This window comes from Patella vulgata, chromosome 3 (assembly GCF_932274485.2).
Source record: "Patella vulgata chromosome 3, xgPatVulg1.2, whole genome shotgun sequence".
In the NCBI taxonomy this organism is placed as follows: domain Eukaryota; kingdom Metazoa; phylum Mollusca; class Gastropoda; family Patellidae; genus Patella; species Patella vulgata.
Window position 1 is genome coordinate 58,136,356 of NC_065881.2, and position 12,661 is coordinate 58,149,016.

Genomic DNA, 12,661 nt, shown 5'->3' on the forward strand with positions numbered 1-12,661 from the left:
CTAAATAAACATATTTAATTTCATTCAATATGACAATAGAAGAGAAATAAATACTTCTAAAAATTACTAAAAGCATACTCAGTGTTTTCGACTAAAATTGTCGATGTAGGAATTAAAATGTCGGGTATTTAGCTTAGGTCCTGTTCTCAGGCGGAGCTAGCTGTAGACAGGCAGCCTAAGTTTGGGATGCGGAGAGGTATATCACGAAAGGCTCAATATCGATAGGATTCGTCCTCATTGACCCCAAATACCTCACATCAGATTTGTAATAACCCCAGAATGGAAAGTCGTGGCGCATTGAATATCGATAGGATTCATCGTCTCATGACTCCAATACAGCACATCAAATATGAAACAAATATGTTAAAAACAGTAGCCTCTCTCGTGATAAAAAGGTATTCGAAGACGGGGGTTAAAGGACAATATTAGTGTCAGTCATTATCAGATATGCGATAGAACTGGTTAAACAGTTTCCATTATGATTTCAACAAAGAGAAAGAGAAGTGACGAACGCAAAAGGAAAATACGAGTTATCCTTCTATATAACTGACTAAAGTGATGAGTGATAACAGATACACTGGCGAATTCTTGCTCACTTATAATTCCTTCGAAGAACAAAAATTGTTATATGAGACTGTGGGAGGATATCTGACAATTCATAAAAACAATTGACTGTCACTTTTGCGTTCGTCACTTCCCTTTCTTGAAACCGTCATAACGCATCTATCGGAGCAATGATCCCGGTGTTAAAATTATATTTGGAACGTGTTTAACCAGTTCTGTTACATATGTGATAAAGACTGACATCAATATTGTCTTTTAACTGATCAGGGACTGGATATCATACTGAATGTCAGTAGGATTCATCCTCTGGGAGGACCCCAATGCTTCAAGTCAATTTTTAAAGAAATCCGTAGCCGTTATGGCGTTAACGTTTTCGGAGAAGGGAGGGGTGTAACTTCGGAACAGAATATCGATATGGTTCGACCCCATCATTAGAAAATCCCCATGACACCATGGACGTAGCGGGGGCAGCACAAATAATGACCGGGGGAATAATCAGTTCATATTTTAATGATACTTATGATCTAATGTTGATCGGTACAAGATGTCATGGGATTTGTATCGCTTTTAATTTGCTGTATACAGGATTCGCAATTTCCCAATTAATTATTACAGCAATTCTGATTTAGAAATGGATTCAGATCAGGGTCAGATATAGAACTGTTTTCCTTTAAAGTCTATATCCATCGGTTGGGAATATTTTAAAATTGTTTGGAAAATGTATCTGTTACAAAATACATTATATCTTACGTTGTTATCATATTGGGAGTTAGACTTGTGTCGTGAATTCCGCTCCACAATGTTGACGTACTCGTCATTGCGATGACGTTTACTTTAAAACGGTGAGCGTGAGAGAATAACACACGCTCAAATAGAAACAACCTAACAGTGGTTGACGATCTATGTTCAATAATTTCTTTAATTTATTGCTAGCTTATTACGAGATTTCAGTCAAAAAGATGACTTAATAATTGGGTCCAATGGAACATACCTTTAACAAAAACTGAAAATCTAGATTCTTACAATATGTTATACGTTCCATTGCGGTTTTTAATAAGGGCTTCTTTTATTGCGACGTGTAACATTGAAGAGATAATAGAAGCATGATTAGTTTATCACAATTGACATTTCATTACATGGTTTATTTCGAACCCCGAAAGAAATATGTATTACTAAAAATAACCATGATAATAAACCCTCGAGAAAAACCAGAGTGAAAATCAATGTTTCAGATCTAGAGAGTTATTAGAGTTCTATCAGTTATTAATAATGGCCACACAATGAAACTACCATTTCCACCAGTCTTCCCTTCCTTAAAACATATACCCGTCTTGGACATTTCCTCTTATTATTTTCCCACAGTAAAATAACAGATCGATCACACATCAAACTCCTAAATTTCCGGGATTAACTATAATAAAGCTTACCCAGATCGTAACGTGAACCCCGTGACATCACATATTCAAGTCGGTAAGGGATCGCAAACGGTTTAAAAAGAAGAGGCAGTTTGATAAAACGAATTAATGCCTATATATCCTAAAGCTCAACTGATCAACGCATTCTATTGGTAAGTGTAGACCGACCTGGTGCTGGTTTCCTGAGGTGAGAGTGTGGTTAACGTCCACTCAACATTACCTAGAGGGCTTCTGGACTAACAAGGGGGATTTACCACTGAAAATAAACTGGAGCACCCGAAGAAAGACCAAAGTTAAACAAGTGACTCAACTACTCACGCACAACTCTGGGATTGAAGCCACGACTCTTGGTCTTACATACGGTATTTCTTAGCAGTGGGAGAACCCGGAAAACCTAGAGAAAATCTACATGTTTAGTCAGGGAAACCATGAGGCTTGACATACCTTATTACCCAAAGTGCCTGTGTTATCACTCAGCCATACAACTCGCACTATTTATCCGAAGAACTATCAGAGATAATTAGATATACATAGTGAACACATTCAAGCCCATCTTCTTTTTTGTGTAATATTAATGTTTTAAAAGGTTATAGTTACTAGTAATTTCTGTTATGGTTAGCTATATATATTCGCTTTGCCATTATCCACATCAAAAGCGGTGCATCGATTAACTACCGAGTTAAAGGACATCTTTCAATGCAATACTAGCCTTTTATATATCGAACTTAAGATTGTGCAGTTACGGCGATTTAGTATCGATACAAGAGTGCACGCAAAAGGAATGTTTTTCTTTGTCAACCAAATAGCATTTCCGACATCTTTAAATAGTCAATTAGGATTGAAATCAAACTTCTGGATTTTGCGTTACAGATTATAACATACATGGCGAGTATTGCCAGTGATAGCCACGCTTCATACCATAGGCCAGACTTTAATTTCTTTAAATAGGAAATACTACACACGAAGCAAGTCATTAGTACCAAGAAGATATATTAATTAAGCGATATTATATGTATCAAAGAACTAGAAGACTCATCATTAGCGAGAGTAGGTTAATTATAACCTTACTTCTTTGAGGTCTAGACTTTTTTTTTATAAATAGTTCAACTGTTCTGTAATTGAAGGGGTACGAAGAGAATAATCCATAAGTTGTCCCGGTGGCAACTTTTAAAGAAAATGAAATGGAGATTATAACGTCCTACTGATTTGCTGCAATTTAAAGGAAATAAACCTCTGAATATTTCCATAAATTCGAAATTAAAAACACAAATTAATATCCGACTGTTCTATCAAGGAAATTTTGCCAGGACAGCGAAACTTCGGCCGACTCTAGTATCGACTTCCAACTGCCAAGGTATCTTTTAAGTGCACGTCAATGTGTACACGGGACCTTGAGTTTTCGTCACATCCGAACGACTAGACAGCTGACAAGCGGAAACCACGCAGGAAAATCTCGATGAATTTTCTCGGCCAACACCGGGAAGGAACCCGCGACCTACAGACTAGCGAACCAGCGTCTTACCCACTTAGCCACAGTGTCTCCCACCCAATATTTAAGACATAATGAGAATTTTTAAATAGTACACCAGTCACGTATTTTGTGGATTCATGCACGATTTGTAATGAACAATTAATATATTCCGCAAGGCTACAGAAGTAATGGCTGATTCACAAACGACAAAATAATAAAAGAAAACGTGTAGATTGTCGTCCATTTTGATCTATTCGGGTATTTCACCGAACATAATTGATTAGAAATTACAATAACAAATTCAAAAATTGAACATAAATCGCTTTATATACATTCATAACATTAATATGTGCTTTTAGGTCCATTTTTGCATATTTTACGGTTCCAAAGAATACAGCCAGTGGCGTAGCGTGTTACCCGAGTCACGGGCAAGTCATGTATTGCTCCCCTTTTCCATGCACCATTAGCACTCTCTAGACGCCTTCCATCAGTAAACCCCTTATCCGCGTACCTAAGAATGTTGCGCCTTGTGCAAGTATACAGAAATACAGCTAGATATAGAGCAGGATCCCAGGGGGTCAACATCGCTGAAAATTGTACCAATGTTCACCTATATGGTATTAATGCATGCATATCTGGTATCATCAGAATGTAAGTCTGCCGGGTATCTGGTGGTGGGTGTGGCTGTGAGGGCTGCGATTCTGGGTATGAATTCTTGAGCTAGATTAGCTCAAAAGTGTACCACATGAAAATGGTACAGCAGTATTACAAAAACACTCTGACAGACATTTCTAGTGGTGGGGTACCCCGACAGAGTTATGTAATTGCCAGACCACAGCTAGGCTAGATTCGCTGAAATCTGTACCACTTAAAACTACTTGGAAGTTGTTCAGCACCACCACGGGAACCAAGAACTAGGCTAGATTAGCTGAAATATGTACCACTTATAACTGCTTTGGTGTTGTTCAGCACCATCACAGGAATCATGAATGATCACTGCCAAACCGATTGTACGGTGGGTTACCCCTAACAGACACGCCCAAAATGAAACGCCTCGCAATAAGGCTAGAGTAGCTGAAGTGTGTACCACTTAAAACTGCTTGGAAATTGTTCAGCACCCCAGGGATCACACTGCCCATTGTTTGTTTGGTGGGGTTCTCCCATAAGACACAACAGCCAAGCGCCCCTCTCAAAAATTTGGCTTTATCAGCTGGGTCAGACTTATTGAGAATTCTGGGTATTACATACTTTCATGAGTATGTAATATCTATTAAAGATTAAGTAATCGTATGAAAAATAATAAGTAGTGGTTCAACTCAGTGACCACTGACATACGAACAATAAAATCCGGTTGCCAAACCCCATTTTGAGCCTTGACTTGAAAATATAGTCCACCTAATGTTTATTGGTGGATTATTTATCTTCCATATGTGTTGATTCAGAATTGGGGAAATTTTATATATTCAAGATGGCCGACATGAGGTGGTTTCTGGTTATTTTGTGGGGTAAAATATGTGACAGATGCTCTCGGACCTCAGTTTGAATATGTTTCTAGAAGAATTCGACCCGCTGAATCCAATGAGCTAGGGTATTCCTCCTGAAAGTGATGGCTAATTTCGCTAGAAAGCCAAATTCAAAATGGAGGCTCAGTTTAGAGGGAAACTCATAAAGATCACTAAAAAGATGTGCAATATATTGAAATGTAGGTTTTGAGTGGATTATATGTCTTTAATATGTGTAGATTCAAAATCTGGGTAATGCCACCCTGGCACCCTTCGAAAAATTTAAATATTCAAGATGGCCGACATGAGACATTTTCTGGTTATTTACTTTTATTTAGTGGGGTAAATGTCGGGATAGATTCTCTCGGACCTCGGTATGAAGCTGCATGGTTTCTATCGTAGTTTGACCCGCTGAATCCAATGAATTTTGCTATTCCTCCTAAAAGTGATGGTTAATTCCGCTAGGGGGCAAAATGCAAAATGGAGGCTTATTTTGGAGGGAAACCCATATAGTCCGCTAACAAAGGTGGGCAGTATATTAAAATATAGGTTTTCGGTGTCAGTTACTTCAGATATAAACATAAAAACATGTTCCGACCAACGGGTATTCCAGGTTGAGGTCATATTCAAAATGGCGGCCAATTTTGGCGAGGCATAACGATGTTAGTAATGTTTTAAACTATAGGGTTTTCTGATTCGCCGAATTCATAGAGCCAATTGTCAAGCATACATTATATCCACTATGACACCAGTCGCGGCCACCCTGTCTACCAAAAAACAGAGAGAAGGGATGGAAAATGTTTGCCAACCTCAGCTTTACCGGCGCGTATGAGTGACCTAATAACTGTCAAGACAAGGTTCACCCCCGTTGCATGATACTGATGAAAGCGGAAGAATCAGACTGTTATACTGATTGCGAGTATTCAAGAGATTCAAACGAGCGTAAGTTAGACTTTTACATGAGGTTGGACAAGCCCCAGTTAGCTTTTATAAACATTTGCTTTCGACTCACGGTGGCCCGATGGTTGATTCTGTTTGACCGTGTATAATCTGTGTCCTTATAAGAATACAAGGGAAATAATATCATCGGATTAGAGTACCTTTTGGTCGAAACATGATTTTTATGTTTATATTTGAAGTAATTGACAACGAAAACCTATATTTCAATATATTACACGCCGTTTTAGGGAACATTGTGAGTTTCCTTCAAAAATGAGCCCCCATTGTGAATTTGGCTTCCTAGTGGAATTTCCCCAGGGTGGCATCATCCTTCAGCTTATGTAGCCTTGTTGCGGGGCGTGACATTGTGGGATTTTTGTCATTGGTACCCCACCGAACAAACTGTCTTGTAGTGGTCATTCTTGGTTCCTGTGGTGGTGCTGAACAACTTCCAAGCAGTTTTAGGTAGTACGGGCTTCAGCTAGACTAGCCTAGTTGGGGGCGTGGCATTTCTGGAGTGTCTGTTAGGGTTAGGGGTAACCCACCGGACAAACTGCCTGACAGTGATCATTCATGATTCGTGTGGTGCTGAACAACTTCCAAACAGTTTTAGGTGGTACAGGCTTCAGCTAATCTAGCCTAGGTGGGGAGGGGGCGGGGCTGGCATTTTGGGCATGTGCGTTAGGGGTAGCCCACCGCACAAACTGTCTGGCAGTGATCATTCATGATTCCTGTGGTGCTGAACTACTTCAAAGCAGTTTTAGGCGGTAGGGATTTAAGCTAATCTAGCTTAGCTGGCAGGCGTGGCATATTGGGTGTGTCTGTTCTGTTAGGGGTAATCCACCGCATAAACTGTCTGGCAGTGATCAATCATGATTCCTGTGGTGGTGCTGAACAACTCAAAAGCAGTTTTAAGTGGTACAGATTTCAGCTAATCTAGCCTAGCTGTGGTCTGGCAATTACATAACTCTGTCGGGGTACCCCACCACTAGAAATGTCTGTCAAAATGTTTTTGTAATACTTGAAGATGTAAGGTACACTGCTGTACCATTTTCATGTGGTACACTTTTGAGCTAATCTAGCCCAAGAATTCATGCCCAGAATCCCAGCCCTCACAGCCACACCCACCACCAGATACTCGGCAGACTTACATTCTGATGATACCAGATATGAATGCTTTGATACCATAAATGTGAAAATTGGTACACTTTTCAGCTAGGCTTACCTCCTGGGCTCCCGGTCTAATAATGTACTCGGACTTAACTGCTCAATAAACCATTTCATTTGGGTTTTATCCGTTGAAATTAACATCTTCTGACAAATTTACACTAATACTTTAATGATACGTACCTGATTTACGACTTGTGAGAACAATTTTAAACCGGAAGTCGGTTTCATTTTGATGATGAAGACGTAATGTGAAGAAGGAAGTATTGGTGTATACAATTCCTGGATCTGGACCAGCACAAAGAAATTTATGCTGCATAAATTTAAAAAAGTAAAACATATTAAACATTTACGAGTTCCAACTTTCATGAAATCTATTCCATGCACGACTAATTTGTAAACGGGGCGTCTGAGCGACTGGGCTTTCCTCGTCACACACACAGGGTGTCCCCAATAAATGTCCAAAATGTTGTAATTCACCCAGATAACTCGACATTTCACTTTCCTCTAAAATTACCGCTAACAACATTTTCAGGTACCACCCCTGAAAAAGTGAGAACTGTGTCTGAAAATCCCCGATGGTTCTTTCTCGGCTCACGTCGGTACTCGACGGTCCAGTTCCTGCCCAGTTAAAGTTGATATTTCTTAATTATAAGCCTTCGCAGGAGGAGATTTCCAAGTACTTTGTGTTTAGATATGGGCGAAAGGTGCAGGTGGTTGGGTTGATGCAATGCAAAATTGATTGCACTTAATCCGAGCACAACATCGATACTTACCATTGGTGGTGGACCAGTTATACCAACATCAGTATAAAATACCTCTATATGAACTTTACAGCTCATCAGAGACATATCCTCTACATGAAACATCCATTTTTCACCAGTACGACACCCAAGTTTGATCTCACAATCCTCATAATACGCTATATCTCCATTACCCTCTATAACAGCACCATCTAAATCTAAATATAATCTATTACACGCCGTTCCTGGTAGTAGATCTGAAATATATTATACAAATTATACATTTGACAAATTACTAATATGCATCTGTAGAAACGTGATACTTATTTATTATTTCTTATCTCCTAGGCAAATAAAAGTATAGACTGAAAGCTCATAGATAATCATTTGCAGAGGTAGTTGGCTATCGTTAAATCGTCCCCTGAGCGGTTAGATTAGTGAAAATGGAAAAACACCCTACATATACATTAACCAGATGAAAAATTGGCTTAAAAATTGAGTTCAACTGCATTTTATGTCTACTAATCTTACTGTTAAACTCACCACAGTGATTCGCCGCCGGTGTCGAGCACGACTAGGAAAATATTAAATCTAATTTTATTGGATGGTAAGTATTTAGGAGTTCTTAAATATCATCAAATTATTAGGCTAAGTCCATAGCTGATTGATCTTTTGACGAATAAAGATAGGAGAAAAATCTGCAACCGAGATCCAAATTACATCAAGGATTGTCTAATCACATCTGACCTTTGGTTTAAACAACATTACAGATATTTGGAAATTTCATCAGATGAGCTCGGGAATGCAATCAAGAGTAAGTAGCATATTATGATGGAATTGCATTTCACATTACTTACCAGGACACAGATAATGTAATAAGTTTACCAGTGCTTTTTTTTAAAAAAAAACAACCCACAAATATCTTGATTAAAAGTAGGATTTACAGCAATGTGCCCTCGCGGCGAAGCACTTACACGACAGTGTAATTGGACAAGTCTTTCTGACTATATGAAAGAAATATATTCATAGGATTTGTTTTTAACTTGCTAACTAATGAAACAGGAACCATTGGAATCGGATTACGATGTTCCTCTACAAAACATACACTCACGTGATCTGAACACCGACGTCAAATAAAATAATAATATACTATTATCCAATGTTAATGTAATAAACATAAAAATAAAACGAAACGTAGCGTAACTTACATCTGAGAAACCAAATTTTATTAATATGGTATGCTAATTGTTATGTTTACTATACATCAGATATTAATCGAATTGGGTTTTCCTCAGTGCCCGATCTTATCTTGATTTTCAGCGCGTACCATAATTTTGTTACCACAATTGAAATATTGCTATATTTCACTAATTAACCATTTTATTTCATGTTCATTAATGTGATCAGTTGAAACAAAGAACATCGTATAAATTTCAAGTCACAGATCCTGTACATACGGAACTTTTTACGCTAGCTTAAAACACGAGTTACCTTAATCTCTTTCTACTTTGCCGTCTGAACGCAAACTCGAGAAAATAATTTCACCTTCTTCAAATCTTAAAACTGCCAACGTATCAGCATGCGTAATAAATTACGACGTCTAACCGACAACATTGTTCAGAAAAGTGAAAGGTTACAATGGCTTTGCTAATAGAAAACCGCCCTCTACGAGCTTAAAGTCGCAAGGTTAAGCTAGTCAGCTTTTCCTGCATAGTTTCCTTATTCGTTTTCGCATGCATGGGTAATCGAACAGTTTCCATTTAACCGGCGAGAACGCGTACATGCAAAGTGGGCCTTATACAGTCCGTGTGAATAGTACACTCTGCCAGTATAAAACTGCTAGAGTTTTGAGTTGACTTTATTAACTCTCCGTCTGAACAGCATTCTAGTATATTTCTAACTTTGTAGATGCGCTAAAGTATTTGTAATCCATCCAATAAACTCTGATACATGTATGGGAAGAGTTCAGGGCCATTCCTATCCAATCCCGATAATGAATATGTCTGCCATTAAGACAACCTTTCTCTCAAAGGATGGAGTGATTCTGTTATCACAGAGACACCGTAACAACTTTTCATGGTTAAAGATTTGAATTTATGTTACATAAAAAATATCCCAGACAGAGAAATCAATAACCTATCGTTCATTAGTATTTTTTTCCTACAGTGCAGAAACTTATTAACAAAATGAGCGACCGGGCATGGATCCAATGAAACACACTATGAGGATTAGTGTTGATTTTACACGATCTAACATGATATCTTTGACTACTCATGCCAAGTAATATAAATTACGCAGCTTTAATTTCCTACAGATTATCAAATCCAATCATATCATGTTGACAAATCGAAGCATTAAAGCTTTTTTAGCCACATAAATCGATAGAACCTACGAACGGAATTAAGTTAAGGAACTGTTTTTTTACGTCATGAAATTGAATTTCAGCAGATGCCCATAAGAAGTAATTATGAAGTCAGTTTTATGTATTTTCATCTTGTATGTATTTTTTTTTACAGTAAATCGATTCTATTTATTGGCGTAATACATACCATAGTTCAATGTTAGGATTACTGTTGTATCTTCTAAAAGGATTTCTAATTTAGATATTTTAAGTTCAAGCTAAATAAATTTTAAAGTGAAATTATTAAATGTACGATAAACTCCCTAAACAATTTGATTTAACCTTTTAAACACTAATCGACAGAGGAATTAATGTCCTCTTTACACGATGGAAATAAATATAGCCTGGTTAATCAATAATATGTAATTGCAGGAATTCTACGATTCTCACTAGGAATCACCTTCATGGGGCGTTTAAACCATTCAAATTTCTGAAACAGCCAAATGTAGACAATACCTCTGTACATTACTGAGGATTTGTATGTTTAATTGAATGTAAATCAGTTTATATACGATTCTCACTAGGAATCACCTTCATGGGGCGTTTAAACCATTCAAATTTCTGAAACAGCCAAATGTAGACAATACCTCTGTACATTACTGAGGATTTGTATGTTTAATTGAATGTAAATCAGTTTATATACATTCATATTACATTATTATATGCGTTGCTACCCATTTGTGTCAAATTTCTAGGTTCCAAATATTAGCGATTTAGCTCCTTTAAAACTAGTTAACAGACCTCCAATAAACACGTGTGTGATAATTAAACTTGGAGAAACTCAAATGAGACAAGATTTGATGCGGACCCTTGCTTGTAAAATAGAAAAGAAAATATATTGAACATTTGAGACAACCCCATAAAATATATTGTCCAACTAGTATTTGGTTAAATGGTTGAGGTCCGATGGTGACAACACAACAAATAAATACGAAGACAGTTTCGGATGTTTATTAATTATCTAAATGGAAGTTCAGCTCATTGATTGGTTGGTAAGGTATTTGATTTGTAACTTAATAACCGGAAATGGTATTTCTAATGTAAGGATATATCAGTTTCCTGAAATATTAGAATATAGTGATACCCAGAAGGCAATTAAAGAGCTAGGACGTAATCTGACTTTTTTTAATCGACACCGTAAGTCCTGTTACGCCATATACCTCAGTCCAACGGTTCGTGTTGCTATCTGATATTATAGTGGCCTTAAGTAATAAATCTCATAGCATCACCTTTTGCCACATTGTCTATTAGATAGGTAATGAAGTATTAAAGATCTAGTTAGATATCTGACAGACTAATTACGGTGTGACGGAATATAAATGCGCCATAAAGGACAGTAAATAAATTGTCTACTGCTTACTGGAATTTTGCATTAGGTTATGGTTTGCTAAATAGTAGGAGGCAGTAATCGGATTATTTGTCTTGCACGGTATAAAGATCAGACCAAATTGTCGAATTCTAGGTGTTCAATAAGTAAATGTCATGAAATACGTTGACCAATTTCACAAACGTATTTCAATTGTATTCTAGGGGCCATACTATATACCGGAAAACACAGGAAAACACCCGGAAAACAACCGGAAAAGACCATTTTATACTGAATACCGGAAAACACCGGAAAAACACTAAATACCGGAAAACATCCTAAATACCGGAAAACACCCTAAATAGGTAACCCGGAGCCTGGTCCTCTGTGTGCGGTTTTGGACAAAGTGAGCGCCGATGAAGGAAGGTCAAGGTCATTACGATGTTCGTTTTACAAATAGCCCCCCCCCCCCCCCCAAAAAAAAAAGAAATTAAAAAATTTCCGATTTTTTTTTCTCCAAAATTTTGTTGATGCCTATTATGTTTTGAATGTTTTAAAAGACGCAATCAGTCTACCTCCATCATTGACCATATTTTATTTTGTATTTTAATTTTAGTTTTCAGTAAATTTTAGTAGATTTCAGTGTTTCAGTAGATTAAACACAGCCCTCTGAGGGCCCCGTTATATGCCGGTTGCGCCGGTCTCCTGATTCTTACCAGTAACGCTGGCATCAGGGTAGTACGAATTAGTGGAAGGCAAGATTAGGCCAACTCCTCCCTAGGTAACAAAAAATCGCATCATAAAACAGCAAGTATCATCAAAAGCGAGTTAATAAATCTCTGAATAGTTCGAGTTGAAGTTCCAGGTTTAACCGCTATGTGTCCTAATCACCAAACGAAATGGATGCAACGCAATTCTCGGACAGGCTGTAATCTGAAAAGTGTCTATCCTTTCCAAGAGCTATCCATCTCGTTGGAAGGGCTTACTTTCATTCCAGGGTCCAATATAATCACTTGAACCATAATAATATTCAACATATTCCATCATAATCCGAGGGCCGCACACAGGATTTTTTTTCTGGAATACTTTTCGAGCTTTATTCCCCAACTCGTTGACCAGTTTTCCTTGAGAAAACCCCAACTTTCGCCCAATT

General features: G+C 37.7%; 1 protein-coding gene across 1 annotated transcript in view; it reads right to left on the bottom strand.

The window, feature by feature from the left end:
* Positions 1-12,661, bottom strand: part of LOC126816590 (uncharacterized) — a 60,453-nt gene that overhangs the window by 20,771 nt on the left and 27,021 nt on the right. The window contains exons 4-5 of the mRNA XM_050543278.2: positions 7,835-8,058; positions 7,242-7,371 (exon numbers count right to left, since the gene is read on the bottom strand). Of these exons, the coding sequence (XP_050399235.1) occupies positions 7,242-7,371; positions 7,835-8,058 (354 nt within the window). The remainder of the gene's footprint in view (positions 1-7,241; positions 7,372-7,834; positions 8,059-12,661) is intronic.